Source organism: Desmodus rotundus, chromosome 12, assembly GCF_022682495.2.
Source record: "Desmodus rotundus isolate HL8 chromosome 12, HLdesRot8A.1, whole genome shotgun sequence".
NCBI classification, from domain to species: domain Eukaryota; kingdom Metazoa; phylum Chordata; class Mammalia; order Chiroptera; family Phyllostomidae; genus Desmodus; species Desmodus rotundus.
Window position 1 is genome coordinate 84,041,837 of NC_071398.1, and position 15,908 is coordinate 84,057,744.

Consider the following 15,908-nt stretch of genomic DNA (forward strand, 5'->3'; position numbering starts at 1 on the left):
CATGGAGGCATGGGTGGGTGGATGGATGGGTGGACGGATGTTATCAAGGGAATCTGATCTAGTGACAGGAAGCTTCCCAAGGCAGCCCATTGGTTATAATCACGATTGCACTAAATCTACCTGAAAATGGAATCACTCTATCATGTTTTCTGATCTATTGCTTGTCCATTAAACCTACCTGGTTTCCCGTGCCATCCCCTCAAATAGTACGCTTTCAGATCCCCTCCTTATCCTGGTTGGCACCCTCTAACCATGCTCCTCTTTGTCAGTCTCTCTTTCAGGTAGGCACTTGAAATTGAGAGTGACCCTCCCCAGGTGTTGGGTCCAGTGAGCACAAAGATACATGCCCAATTCTTTTGTATTTCTACTAGTGTGGACAAATGGTAGCATTTTATTTTATTTTTTTGCCTCACAACACTGTTGATTTGCTGAGCTCACTGTTAGCTAACCCCGCCCCCCCCAATCTTAACATCTTTTTACTGCACCACCTGGCCTCCATCCTGTGCATGCAGGTTGGTGAGGGCTATAGTGACGACTTTGCTGCTCCTCTGCGGGAAATCGGGAGCCATTGAAGGATTTAAGTAGAGGAGTGATGTCTTGGGTTTTCAAATAATTCTCATTGCTCTGTTGAGAACGGCCTTTAGGAGGGCAGGGGAATCCGTCAGAGGCTGGTGAAGTGGAGGCGGTAAGAAGTTGTCAGCTTCTGGATGCAGTTTTAGAAGCCGAGCCCACAGGGCTTGCTGATGGATTGGAGCGGGGATCAGAGAGGTGGGGATGACTGCGGGGTTATGGCCTTGGCGGCCATGCTGCAGGCGGACGATCAGGACTTTCGTTTTGGGTGTGCCAAGCTTGAAATTTCTTTTAGAGGTTCACGTAGAGGTGTTTCATCATTAGGGAGATACATGGATCTGGATCACTGGAGAGAGGTTTGAGTTGGAAATAATCACCTGGGAGTTTTTAGTATATAGGTAGCTTTTAAAACCCCGAGAGTGGGTGGTGAGACTCCCAAGGGAGGGAGCAAATGGAGAAGAGGACCAAAGACTGATGAGCTCCGGCTCTGTCATATATAAGCACATACATATATGTATACATGGGATGCTAGATATTTGGTACGCTATTGAATCACTCGGGTTATAACCTACTGGCAGGTCATCATTTTAGTGGGTAGCATTTTGAAAAATGGAGTGGAATAGAAAATATCTCAGTGCATTGCTCAGAGTAAAGGTAAGGTTTCTTGAAATTTTTTGTTTCCGTTACCTGTATTAGTTATCCATTCCTGTGTAACAAATTACCCCCAAACTTAGCAGTTTAAAACAAACATTTATTTTTCCTAAGGGCTGGGGGCTGTCCAGCTGGATGGTTTGAATCATGTTGAACATGAGCTGTTGGCCAGAGTTGCGGTCTTGACTGGGTGGGAGGACCCGCATCCGAGCTCACACTTGTGGCTGTTGACAGGAGTTTCAGCTCTTGGTCATGTGGGCTTTCCTAAGGGCTAATCATGACGTCATAGCTGGCTTCTGCCAGAGCACATGGCCTGAGAGAGAAGGAACCAGAAAGCATCTGTAAGACAGAAGCCACAGTCTCTTTTATAACTGACTCTCAAAACTAAGACATCATTGCTCTGGCCAGGTGGCTCAGCTGGCTGGAGCATTGTCCCGAACACCAAAAATCTGTGAGTTCGATCCCTGCTTAGGGCACATACCTAGGCTGTGGGTTCAGTCCCCAGTCGGGGCATGTATAGGAGGCAGCCGATCGATGTTTCTCTCTCACATTGATGTTTCTCCCTCTCTCTCTTTTTCTCTCTCAAATCAATAAACATATTCTCGGGTGAGGATTTAAAACAATTTATATATATATAAAAAGTGAGACATCATTACTTGAGCCATGGCCCTCTTCTCTTCTGTTCGTCACACTCATCAGTCCTGGTTCAATGGGGACTGCACGGGGCTGTGGAGGCCAGGAGGTGGGGACGCTTGAGCGCCATCTCAAAGCCTGGCTACCACAGCCTCCCGACATATTTGTGAACATTGGGCTGAGAGGTAACGTGTACTTTTAAAAATGTGCGTCATGTGAAAAAACGTTCCAGAACCCCTGCTCTACGATGTGTAATGCTGTGCACCGGTGAGCAGAGGTGTAGGTGAGCTGGCAGGGGCCCATTTAAGAATCAGTCTCTGCTGTTGATATTCTTGTACAGCCCTGGTTAATTACCCGTGACTCTCAGATCCTGAGTGTGAGCACTAGTGATTTTTACAGTGAAACAGCACAGTTGAAGTCTAAATGGGCTGTGTGGGCCTCCGTGGGCCTAAGTGAGGTGAGTTTGATTTCTGTAGTTTGCATCTTTTACCTCTCTGGTCCTTTGCTAAGTGCATCTGTTTTTTGTGGATTCTCACTTTAAATCTGCGGCCAGATGTTAGTTAGGCACAACTGTGTGTTTAGATTCAAGTTGCTTGCAGAATATAATGTGTGGGTTTGTGACAGTAGTTACACTTCCTGCCTGTGTTTTTGCTTGCTTATTGGCTGGTGAGTGTGGCCCAAGCAATGAGCTCGTGGTGAATTCTACCTGTTGATGAATGGGGGTATAGTTAAACTTCTATGTCTTTGAAGTGGGGGTTATTGACTACATGGAGGTGTGCCCTACTTAAAGGAATCCTATAGGATAATTATAAACACGACTTTCACTATAATTGACATATAGCCTGCTGTGAAAACAAATCTGTTCTAGCTTTCCTCGCTGATATTTTTTTGTTTGTTTTTACCAGCGTAAGTGACCGAAAAGGGACGAATTATCTTTGAAGTGCGAGTAGACTCTAAGCAGGCCAGAAGTCTCTAGTAGAACAGTTAAGAGGCCAGTCAAAACCACAACACTAAGTAAAAACATATGGCCACTGGCTTTTCAGGCAAAACTGTGGGAGTTTCAAAACTGAATAGTTTCTTGGCATGAAGTAAGTGCTACCAATTAATTAGAAAGCAACTGTTTTACAAGAAATCTCCTGGTTTGGTGTTTACTGCTTGGGTTTCAAAATGCTTATGCTGCTTGTCAGCCCTGCAGCCGCCGGTCTTCTCTGGCTTGTTACCTTCCAGCTTGTGATGAAGTGTCACAGCGGGGCCCCCCACCCCAGGGATGGAGGCCCTTTTGTTCTCTGAGGTGGGCTCCCAATAGCATGGTGGATGCCGGGCTTGCTGTGACATTTTATTTATGAGTCAGTCGCATCCCTAAGCCATAAACACTTGCAGGCAGAGACTGTTCCCAGTACCTGACAGTATCTGGCCCAGTGTCAGGGCTTGATGCATATTTGTGGAGGAGAGGAAGGAATTCACTTTTTATTCTCTTGAGTGGGTTTATGTTCAGAACGAGGTTTGTGGTACTGTATACATATGATGTGTACCACTTTTCCCTCAGTGTTTCTGTTAAATAGCAAATGTTAATTTTCCTGGAAATATGTGAACTTTAAAATGGTAGAAACTATTTACAATAGAATTCCTGTTTCTCAAAGTAAGATCTCTTTCTCCTTTGAAGTCTGTCTCATTTTTGGTGACGTCCAATGGGAAAGGGACTTAATTTTATAACACAGGTGTGGACCACTGGCAGCCTGAGTGGACAGACTGAGGACTGCTGAACTAGAAAACTTCGAAGGCCTCTTTAGGTTCAGAGCTGTACACGTCCCTGCAGGCCAGATTCCCTGTAGACCAGGCAGCATCAGTCATCAGTATGAAATGACTTCCTCCCTGTCCACAGCACTGTCTAATGAAATTGCCTTGCACCATGAAACGGCCCTGCAGAGCTCCATCCTCACCCACGTCCCTCTGGCCTCTGCTCCCCATTCCCTACTCTTATATCTGCTGGATTGTGATGTGGGTTATTCTCCCATTGACAAGGTGTTGCTATAAAATCTCCTTCCTTTTCCTTTCTAAATTTCAATAAAGAAAAGAATTTGTTAAATTATATTTTATTGATTATGCTATTAGAGTTGTTCTGATTTTTCCCCCTTTGCTCCCCTTCCACCCAGCAACCCCCACTCCCTCAGCAATCCCCCCACCATTGTTCATGTCCATGGGTCATGTGTGTAAGTTCTTTGGCTACTCCATTTCCTATACTGTACTGTACATCCCCATGGCTATTCTATAACTACCTACTTGTATTTCTTAATCCCCTCACCTCTTCACCCATTCCCCCCACTTCCCATCTAGTAACCATCAAAACGCTCTCTGTGTCCATGATTCTGTCTCTATTCTTCTTTGCTTAGATTGTTTTTTTAGATTCAATTGTTGATAGATTTGTATTTTTAGCCATTTTTTTTTGTTCATAGTTTTGATATTTTTCTTAAATAAGTCTCTTTAACATTTCATGTAATAATCATTTGGTGGTGATGAACTCCTTTAGTTTTTTCTTGACTGAGAAGTTTTTCATCTGCCCTTCCATTCTAAATGATAGCTTTGCTGGGTAGAGTAATCTTGGCTGTCAGTCCCTCCTTTTCACGACTTTGAATATTTCTTGCCAGTCCCTTCTAGCCTGCGAAGTTTCTTTTGAGAAATCAGCCAACAGTCTTATGGGAACTCCTTTATAGGTAAATAACTTCTTTTCTCTCGATGCTTCTAAGATTCTCTCTTTATCTCTAACCTTTGGCATTTTAATTATGGTGTGTCTTAGAGTTGCCTGTTTACATCCATTTTGCTTGGGACTTTCTGTGCTTCCTGGATTTGCAGATTAGGGCAGTTTTCTTTCATTATTTTTTTCAAATAGATTTATAATTTCTTGCTCTTTCTCTTTGCCTTCTGGCATCCCTATGATGAGAATGTTGGACCTCTTGAAGTTTTCCCAGAGGCTGCTTATGCTATCCTCATTTTTTTGGATTCTTTTTTCTTCTTTTTGCTCTGAATGGTTGTTTTTTGCTTCCCTATGCTCCAAATCATTGATTTGATTCTCAGCTTCATCCACTCTACTGTGGTTTCCCTGTAAATTGTTCTTTATTTCAATTAGTGTACCTTGATTTCTGACTGGGGTCTTTTTTATGCTGTTGAGGTCCTCACTAAGTTCCTTGAGCATCCTTATAACCAGTGTCTTGAACTCTGCATCTGATAGATTGCTTATCTCCAGTTCATTTAACTCTTTTTCTGGAGTTTTGATCTGTTCTCTCATCTGGGCCATGTTTCTTTGTCTCCTCATTTTGGCAGCCTCCCTGTGTTTATTTCTATGTATTAGGTAGAGCTGCTTTGACTCCATGTCTTAGGAGTGTGGCCTAATCAGCAGGTGTCCTGTAGGGTCCAGTGGCACAGCCTCCCCTACCATTCAAGCTGGATACTGGAGGTGCACCCTTTGTGTGGGCTGAGTATATTCTCCTCTTGTAGTTGAGCCTTGGTTGCTGTTGGCAGATCAATAGGATGGATGTACCCAGGCCAGTCAGATGCAAGGATTGGTTGTGACCACTGACCACCAACTTCCACCCTCTGTGGAGGATGAGCTGTGCGGGGGCAGGGTGGTGGTGCTCCATATGGTCTGTAGCTGTCCACTAGGTGTGCTGGCCCTGGGGGTTCCTGGGTGAAGCACACCAAGGTCAGCCCCCACTTGTATTTTCCCTGGGGCTACCCTGCGAGCTACTATACAGCCATCTGAGGTGGCTGCTACTTGTGCGAGCTTGGATATTCCCACGTGAAGCCAAGGGGTGCATCTAGTCTGGCTGCTGCTAGTGCTGGGCCTGGGGCTCACTGACCCTGCTATTGCTTGTTTGATAGGACTTAGGAAGTTATGAAGCATGAGCCAAGACCAGCCATTCATATGGAAAAGCAACTTGGATGAGCCCATAAGTTGGGTGGGACAGAGTCTCTGGGGATCTCCAAGACGGGTCAAACAGTGTTAGCCAGGTTGATGAAGTCTCAGATGTGGTACCATCTTGCTGGCTCAGTCTTGATGGATGTGGTTTCTTTAATTCTATAGCTGTCAGACTTCCATTCAATATGATTTCTGATGATTCTGAGTGATGGTTGTTCTATATTTTAGTTGTAATTTTGATGTGGCTGTGCGAAGAGGAGAGCTATGTCTGCTTAGGCTGCCATCATGACCAGAATTCTTCAAAGAGAATTTGATAGAAATTTATAGAAGGAAAAATAGTCATATTCACTTTGACTAGCTGGAGCCATCTAGGTAAGAGATGCCTCAGGAGAGACAGAAATTTTTCTGGTAATTAGTGAGTGTAGGACAGGCTACAAAGACTTGGGGACTTGGTTGTCTTAAAACCCTGGAACTACATTTGTATCTTGGAGAGTCAAGTCGGGAATAAATACCAAAGCAGTCATTCTTTTTTCTTTTTTTATCCTCACCTGAGGATATGCTTATTGATTTTTTAGTGAGAGGAGAAGTAAGGGAGGGAGGGAGAGGGAGCGAGAAATATCAGTGTGAGAGAGAAACATCAATCTGTTACCTTCTGATATGAGCTCCAATTGAGGATTGAACCTGCAACCTAGGCATGTGCTCTCACTGGGAATCAAACCCACAACTTTTTGGTTTACAGGACTATGCTCCAACCAACTGAGCCAGGGCCCAGGGTGACATTCTTATCAAGGCTCCTACATGTAATTCATATAAAAATAAAACTGAGGAGGGAACTGATACAGTTTTGATGAGAATGACACTTATATTGAGTTTATTTTAATATTTATTAAGTATACTTTTTAGCTATAATGATCATTTTATTTGAATTCCAGTTATTGGAAAGAATCTTTTGTTTCCCTATTTAAAAAAACAAAAACAAAAATGGAAAAGCCTGTGTACTTTACCCCAGGTGAACACACTCGAGTCTTTTCAAACCAGCTGGCCTTGGATTACTATTAGCGGCACAACCAAGTGTTTTCTCCTCCCAGGGGTGAAATGACATCATTGAAATGATCACGTGACGGTGATTTTTCAAACCATAATGAACAGCTTCATCGAACACGTATCAGGAAAAATCTCTCATTGCAACGTTGTATGCACAAGAGAAATGCTGTATGGTGGAATGAGATTTTAATGATGACTGATTTAAGTATATATGTACAGAGAAGGCATCATTCACCTTTTAACACTGTGTTAATATTTGCTTTGTGTTCAATTCCTTTGACCTGGTGGCGTTTTGGGAGTACGTGCTGACTTGTTTAATTGCCCAGTTCCCAGTCCCCAACCTTTTGGGGTCTGACCTATTTTATTGTGGTTCCTGAAACACTGGGTATCTTGGGCCCAGTTTACCTTATTAACAGAAGCTGAGGCCCAAGTCTCTAGATAATCTTTCCTGAGGGGGGAATAAAAGGCAGAATCAAATATTTTTATTCTCTAGTTGGAGATAATTTAGTAGTCAGGTTGTCAAAGGTAAGCCGGGCAGAAAGATCATCAGGTCCTTATAAATAGTTTTATTGGGGATATGGATTTCTTTCCCTCTGTCTTGCTGCTTTTTGTTGCATTGCTGCGAGTTGTGCCTGGGAGAAAGAAGAGAAGAGTGTCTGCCACGATCTCCCATGACTCTGGAGCCGGCCCTCGTCCACTGCAGTAACACTTTCGATTCCAGCCCAGGTGACGTTCTGTGGGTCATCTCGCTTCCGGTGGGAGGAGCCTAAGTTCCTTCCACTTTTCTCTCAACTAAGACTGCCTCATACTCTGTTAAAATTCTTCCCTCTACCAAATACTCTGGCAACTTTACCCACCTTCTGTCATATCTTCTTTACCCATCACCTGGCACAGTGGAAAATTTCCCCCAAGATAAACAAAAAAGCAACCTCAGTTGTCTCATCCTTCTGCGTTTACTACCTTTTTTCTTCCCTTTTAGAACCAAGCTCATCATGAGTCGTAAGTGCTGTTTTGGCCATCTGTCCCTGCTTCCTCTCTCTTACATTTACTCTTTTAAAAAACCCTCACCCCAGATGTGTTTATAGATTTGAGAGAGAGAAGAGGGGAGAGAGAGAGAAACATTGGTTGGTTTTCTCCTCTCTGCACCACGATGGGGAATCAAACCCACAACCTATGTATGTGACCTGACTGGGGACTAAACCCACAACCCTTTGGTGCACAGGATGTTGCTCCAGCCAACTGAGCCACCAGCCAGGGCTCAGAATTTCTCTTCACTTGGCTCTGGTCTGGTTTCATTTCAGCCAGCCAGTGGGACTGCACTTGTTCAAGCTGTCAGTGACCTCTGCGTTGGCAAATATGTTCATGTTTTTACATGATGAAAGCAAGATGAGTTTAGGCCTTTACCTCACGACGTGCACAAAAATTAACTTAAAATAGATTACAGACTTAAACATAAGAGCTAAACATAAAACTCTTAGAAGAAAATACATGAGAAAAAAATTTTAAGACCATGGATTAGGCAAAGATGTCTTAGATATGGCACTAAATATATGATAGAAAAAAATTGATTAAGTTAGATTTGAAAAATTGAACATTTTTGTGCTTAAAACAACACGTTTAAGAAAATGAGTAGACAAGCTACATGTGGATAGAAAGTATTTTCAAATTGTATGTGTGATAAAGGCCTTGTTTCTGGAATATACCAAAGGTAGGAACTTAGTTCTCTTGTTCACCGTTGCACCCCCTGAGCATCTGTTGCCGTATCTGACATCTAAAAGGTGCTTAATAAATACCTGTTGGACAAATGAGTGAACACAGCATTAATGCAGTTTGGGGATGAACCTTCAGGAACGCAGTAAAGTCTAAGGAGGAGAGAAAATAACCTGGAACATTTGTAGAATGTTCACGAAGTACACATTACATTTGTTCCTTTTTGCACAGTTCCGAAAACTGAGGCATAAAGGGATGAGTTTCTGGCCCAAGGTCAAATACTATTAAGTGGGAGAGAACAAGCTGAGACCTTGAGTTTCTGTTCCCACTTCCAGGGAGATGTGTTTCCTACTGTAGTTTGGGAAAGCTCATCACTCCTGAGCCATTTGTTCCTGGCTCTGGCACCTGTCTTCTTCTCTTTCTCCAACACTGTGAGGTGTCCAGGTCTCTAGGCTTTTGGTCCGTTTCCCAGAACCTGCTCCCTGATACCCTAATGCCAGACCCACTTGCCTGGCGCCATGGAGAGCACACCATGGGAAAGGCCAACAGCCTTTTCACCACGTTTGCTCTTCACGGACTTGGTCCTCCCCGGGCTGCCATTCCCAGTTTCTGCTTTCCCATCAGACTGTGGTATTCCACCAGATGGGGTTGGGCTGCCACCTGGGGTCTTACTGACCTAAGTTCACTTTCACTTTTCCCTGTTTGCCCAGCATCGCTTTCATTCCTGACTGTGCAGGCTCCAACTCTCAAAGAGATACGCAGGTTAGATCCAGCCTCAACCGGACTGTGGGAGGAACGTGAGAAACTGAGGGAGTGGCGTCCTGCAGACTCTGTGTCCACATGGCATGGACGGACGGGGACGGAGATGGTAGGACATGAGGCCTGTGCCAAGGATTGTGTCCGGGGCATTCTCACAAAATAAAGACGATTGAGACCGAGAGGAGGGCAGTGTTGTGGCACTTTGAATAAAGACTGGGGTCTGGGGGACCTGGTCTGTTAGCCTTAGCTCTGCTGCTATTACGTATTTGTATTCTCAGTTACTGCATCTTTTTTATCCTCTACTTCCTAATCTTTCAAGTAAGGAGGTTGGAGCAGACACACTTTAAGATCCTCACCCCCCTCTGACACTAAGTTAGGTGGCCCAGGTGGCACTAAGGAGGGCTTCCTGAGTCCAGGTGCACGCTTTATTCTCGCAGTGAGCTGACCTGGTTTTTCCTTCCAGCTCTCTGAGTCAGTTTTCAAACTCCCTAGGCAGGAACGCGAGAGTGGGGCAGCCCGCTGGTGGGTAAACTGCCTGGAGATGAAACCTGTGGAGGGTGTAAATTGGAGTAGAGGCAGGGATGGAGATCTGATTGTGACACTTCATGTAAACTCTGCCCGGCCCAACGACGGTGGTTTGAAAACTTAGCTCGCTGGTTGTATGGCTCGTGCAACTTCTGGCCTCAGTTCATTGCCTTTTATAACCCGAAGAACCAAGGTCAGCCTGGGGGTGGGGGCGGGGAAGGGCCGGGACCCCGAAAGACAGGCAGCCTGGAAGAGCAGAACAAACCCTCAGACCTGCTGTGGGTTCCAGCCTGAGTTCTGCCACGGACATGCTGTGTGGGCTGGACGGCTCCTTTGCACACCCGTGCTAAACGCGAGGACGCGCAGTCTCTGTGCTCTGTGAATAAACACGTGCGCAGCCCCATTTGGTCAGGCGCCAGGAGCCTGATTCTGATGCCTGGGGAGGCTTTCACAGGAATGGCGGTCAGCGTGGTGATAAAGAAGTCATCATCAGGGCTGCATTGGCCCAGGCACGTCCACTAGCTTGCTGCTGGCTGTCAGGCGAGAGCGGCTGCTGTGCGGGTTAGAGTTCGCTCCTAGAGGCGCTTCCCGAAAGTGGCCGCAGCGGGAGGCCCGAGGCTACCTGGAACCTTTACGGGCATCCGTTCCGGTTTCCTCTCTGATGGCTCAGCCTCCTCTACACGCTTTAACTAGGCTCGCACTCACACCGTCCTGGGAAGTTCACCGTCTTGTTAGGGCCTTGCCGCGTGGGTGAGCAGGTTCCTTTTCATACGTCTGTCAAGGTGAAAGCCGCTCCGCGTTGGCTGCTGTCAGTGGGTGTCCACACAACGAAACTTTTCACATCACATACACATAAACAAGATTTCCTGGTTTTGACTTCTGGAAGGAGCCCAGAGTGACACGCACAGGATCGCTCGTGTCTTCGTAAGGGAATCCTGGTTTACTCTGTGGGCTGGAAGCCGGGAGCAATCCTTCTCTTAGAAAGGGGTCAGAATAATTGTGCTGCAGTGTGAGAGGTATGTTATTTCGGAAGAGAAGCCTCACTTCCATCTGTGGGTATTTATCTCATGTATTTACATATGATGGCTAATGTATTAAATAACTACTTCCGAGCATCTTCAGTCTGCAGGCACCGTGAGCAGTACGCTGTGACAGAGTATCGTTCACACACTGACCCACACAACAGATACTTCCTGAGGCTCTGCTTGGTGCCCTCGAGGCGTTTGCCATCCGTGAAGGGAGAAAGTGCTTGATATTGACCACACTGTACTGAAATTGTTGTGGACGTTGCCGTCTCTTTGCTGGGGTTGTGTGCTGTGCATTGCCGACTTCCCACTATCTGGCATGTCGTAAGCATGTGGTAAATATTGTGAAGTGAGTCAGTGGCTGGATGCGTGACGTGGCTGAGTAAGCACAGACTTCGGCATTTGGTACGCTCAGCTGGATCCTGACTCGTCAACTTACTAGCTGTGTGGCTGGGGATAAGGACAGGTGGCTTTGCAAAATCGGGACCTATTTTGCAGGGTTGGTTGTGAGGGTTAAAAGAGATAATAATGTAGGAAGGAAGGAAGGGAGGGAGGGAGGGAGGGAGGGAAAGAAAAAGAGAGAAAGAAAGAGAAAGAAAGAAAAAGAAAAAGAGAGAAAGAAAGAGAAAAGGGCTTATTCCATTCCTAGTTTATTGTCCTGAGCCACCTTTTCCAACTATCTGTTTCCAACTAATGGGAACATATTTCTAGAAACTTCTTTGTTTGCTTATGTTTTAAAGTGAAAGACACAGCCCCACAGAAGAGGCCCCACCCTTGAACCTTTCGGAAGGAGCTGAAATTGTCCTTACCTTGGGAGAGGAAGCCCAGAGTCCCAGTTGAGGGAGGTGAAAACATTCGGGTGGTGGCGATGGTGTAAATGTAACTAATGCCACTGAACCGAATGTTTACAAATGTTTCAAATGGTACTGCTTAGTGTTGTTTGTCTATTCTCACCTACCCCATAACCATGACCTACAAATAGATGCTTGAGTCATAAAAGAACGTTGCCATTTAAAGAGACCCCACAAGGACTCATGTTTTAATGTCAGTCATTGCCTGCCACCTGTCAGATGGTGAGCTGAGGCGCTGGGTGCTCCTGGGACACTGGTAGGGGTGGAGCTGGCGGCTGGGGCGAGTCAGGGCCTGGGCAATCGGACCCCACTTGGGGTGAATTCCTGTGTCCCTTGCTCATCGTCTGTAGAGACAGAATTAAGTCGGGCCTTATGCAGGCAGATCACTAACCCAGGAGGCCAGTCTGGTGGTGGGAGGCACAACTACCACCATCCAGGTGTTAGAAGCAGTGATACAGCCAGCGGACAGCAGCGTCCTGAAGCTGGCCACGCAGTCTTTTTGCTTAGAGCCAGACCCAAAGGGAGGGAAGGACTCTGTGGTTGGAGGTGCAGGGCGAACAAGCATGCCAACCAGGGAAACCAGGGCAGTGCTCTTCATATGGACTCAGTAAATTTAGCAGTGTCCAGGAAGGCTGTGGCTGAAGCACTGCCCCTCCCCGCAAGGATTACTGGGTGCCTGGTGTGAGGCCCCCCACTCAGTGGTAGACCCACCAGCGAGGATGTGGAGCTGCTCTGCTCCCTCCCCCTTCATGCAGACCCAGGTGGGGGTGGGGCTGCCCTCCCAGGTGAAAAACTGCAAGGACTTTGGGAGGAGCGGGGAGGACCAGAGCTGACTCGTCCCCACCCTGTTCTTCCCTTTGGCCAGTGCAGTTTTATGCTTTTAAAATATATTTCATTTACTTTTGAGTAAACGAACATCTGAGACAACGAGTGCTACAGAAGGACTGGACTGTTGGGAAATGGAAGGCACCTGGGCAATCCACCCCTAGGGCCTTGATTTCTAGAGGGAGCTTGGACTGGCCAAAACGGCTTTGCCGTCGTGGAGCAGCGGTTCTGCACCCGAACCACCTGCGGGACCTGCTCAACCTCATTGCTGGGGCCATGCCCAGAATTTGTGACGGGTGTGTCTGAGGCCGGGCCTGGGAACGTGCATTTCCAGCAGACCCCACGTAAGGCTGCCGGGCTGCTCCCGAGGCCACCCTTCGAGAGCGGCTATCGTGGAGTAATCCCCTTGTTCACCACGCTCTGAACGTCAGCTGTAGCCTTTTGTTGTCAAGCCCGCCATTTCCGTAAATGCCTTGCATTGATACGCTTGTCTGTGTCTCCTCTGAACAGGTATTTTGACGTTGGACTTCACGATTTCTTAATCAGGTAAGCCAATAATTTTTATTTTCAGTGTCATTAAACAGCATGTCTATTAGGGAGGACAAAGATGAAAATAAAATCCGTGTTCAACATCTTGATAAATAATGGCGGTTGTATACCTATTGAGAAAATACCACTAGCACTGTTTTTTTGTGCCTCCCAGAATCACACGGGATTGTTCTTCCTAAACAATGAAAAGGATCTTATGTTTAAAGGGGTTTGTATCTAACGTGATGGTTCCCCGAGAGCTTGGAGAGCTGCATCCTGACCGCTGGGCATCCGGAGAGACGAGTAGGGCAGAGTGCCAGCCTGCGTTCATGTGTTAAACAACACATTCAACCCATTTTCCCTCCACTGATTTAGGCTTTTCAGACTGAATCTGTTGTTTGTTTTACAGTCAAAAAGATACAGACTCTTCATGACTGAAGGAGATTACAGATGGCAGGTTACAGTTTATATCCTAATTTACTGGTGATTTTTGTCAGAGTTGGCTTATGAAGCTTACTAATTCCAAGTAGCTATTAAACCAAACAGGTTAAGTGGAAATACACCAGAATATTGACAGTGTTGGTAAGAATACGCATGAGATTTTTTTTCCTGCTATCAACTTTGCTGTACTTCCTAGAATTTTTTCTATCGAGCATGCATTGTTCTAACAAAGGTGACAAACGATCATTAAAGTGCCTGTCAGGAATAGACGTGGGAAGCAGTAATGGTTGCTGAAGGACTGCAAGCTGAAGATTATACTCAAACAAGAAATCATGTAGAGTGGTGAGCTTTCTGCAAACGCGCGGCTCTAGATGCAAATTAATTCTGACTGAGAGTTTGCTATTAAACCATCTGTCAGTGGCATGTGATTTCCGGCGAAGGTGGTTCAGTTCTCCACATGCATGGCCATCTCCCTGTGGGTAGGATGCTCTCGGGAGGACACAGACATAGTCAGCATTACCTGGGCCCCAAACCCACAGCATTTTCACTGTGCTGGATTGCACGTGGCAGTGTTCCATGAAAGGCCACGGGCACCTTGTCCTTTCCCCAGGGCCTCATCCGGGGCATTGAAATGCCCTCGGCCCACCCCAGACCCAAGGACGATGGATTGATTGTCCTGCTTTCTCTAGGATGTCACACATGATGTGTAAACCACTAACCTTGGCCCATCAAAGGTAAATGCATTTTAGCAGGAGGGATAAAGGACCAGCAGTCATGGGAAAGGTAGGCTGCGCATTCCATGTCCAAGCTGGTCAGGAAGAGCTGCTGGGTGTCTTCTTCAGGGAGCAGTGTGGATTTTCGAGTTAATGTCTCTGGTGCTTCGGACCGCTGCCACGCTACCTTCCCGCCACTCCGTGCTGTGGGCATACGCTTCTACTTTTCTTACTTTCTCTAGTAACTTTCTTGAGGGCGGGGGACACGACTTAATCACCTTTCCGTAATTACATTGTACAGTGTCAACTTTCAACAAACATTTACGGTAGGAGTGAATTAATGAGTGAATGAATGAAGTGAGGCAAAAAAGGACAAGGAGGATGAGGATAAAATGAAGCTATTCAGTCAACAAATTATTTATTCAACAAATAATTATTAAGCCTCCCATGTGCCACTCACTTGGGGATATCGGGGAATGCCATTATCAGAAGAAGAGACCGTGATTTAAAGCTTTCCCTGAGATTACCACTTGCCAGGCTTGTGCTGTGTCACCTGCGTGGGGGAGGAAGGGCAGTCTCCCTCTGGGACCCCTCCTCCCTTTCCTTCTTCTGGGCTCCTGCCCTGTCTCGGATGTTGGCGGGGTCAGGGGGGCGGGGGGGACGCGGTGCAGAGGGAGGCATGGTTAAGTCCCTCTAATAAACTGGTGCTGAGATCCCCTTGCCCTTTCTTGTGGGTACAGGTAAGATGCTCTAACTAGCCACCTTAATCCAAGCAGTGTTTTGTGAACCAAGCAGTGAGGGATTAGGCTTCTCTCTGCCCTGCCACCTCTCGGCAGTTTTCTCTCCCCAGTCTGGTAGGCACAGAGCAAATAACAGGTCCCTTGCTTATCCAATTGGGAAAGGGAGGGCAGTTCCCCCTTCTGTGATGAGGTCTCTTCGTCACCCCTCCCATGACAGCACACCCCACTAAGCCAAAAATTTAAAGACCCCAAGCACCCTTCCTGGGTCACCTGCCCAGCTCTGGAGAGGAGTGGGAGTGGGGGAGGCGGTTCCCAGGAGTGGTCAGACCTCCACCTCTTAGAAATCCCAGGATGGGCGTTGGGGCATCACCTTTTTATTTGCAACCCCCCTTAAAAAACAGGTCCTTTCTGCTCCCAGTGTGGGAGGTCGAGCCTGACGGGGACTGAGCACGGCGTGTCATTGCGCACCTTCCTGAGAACTGTTTCATTGGAACGTGACCCTGAGGCCAGGTTGGGGGGGGGCGGGGCGAGGAGCGCATGCCAGGGGGAGGTGAGGGGATGGCAGCAGCAACTCGGTGAAGAAGTTAAGCTGCGAAGGGGAGGAAAGAAAGGCCCTCCTGCTGATGGAGAGGGAGATTTGAGAGGGGGTTTCTTCCCTTTTTAAATTGGAGCACCTCTTGCTATTTGGCCGCCAGCAGGTCTAAAGAGTCCTTTAGACTTAGAGAAAGTGGTGTCAGATGCCTGGAGAGAAGCAAGTGTGATTGCCAGGGGAAGGAGGAAGCAGAGGCAGTGAGTGGTGCCCTCCTAACCCCCGGAGAGCAATGATGTGTTCCTGTAAATATGTCGCTAAAGAATAGGGCAGGGTGTCGGCAGGGCGAGGGGGCGGGCGGTACCTGAGGAATCCTCACTCAGTTTTGGCCAAGAAAAGAAAGTATGTTTCCCCTTGTAAAAGAGGAGATGGTGGAGGAAGTAACTCCATG

General features: G+C 46.8%; 1 protein-coding gene across 4 annotated transcripts in view; it reads left to right on the plus strand.

Annotated features, from left to right (window-relative positions):
* The window catches only part of HHAT (hedgehog acyltransferase), a 228,868-nt gene that overhangs the window by 89,387 nt on the left and 123,573 nt on the right, over nt 1–15,908 (plus strand). For all 4 annotated transcript variants that reach the window (XM_024551292.4, XM_045188340.3, XM_045188342.3 and 1 more), the window contains one exon: nt 13,017–13,052. In XM_024551292.4, the coding sequence (XP_024407060.1) occupies nt 13,017–13,052 (36 nt within the window). The remainder of the gene's footprint in view (nt 1–13,016; nt 13,053–15,908) is intronic.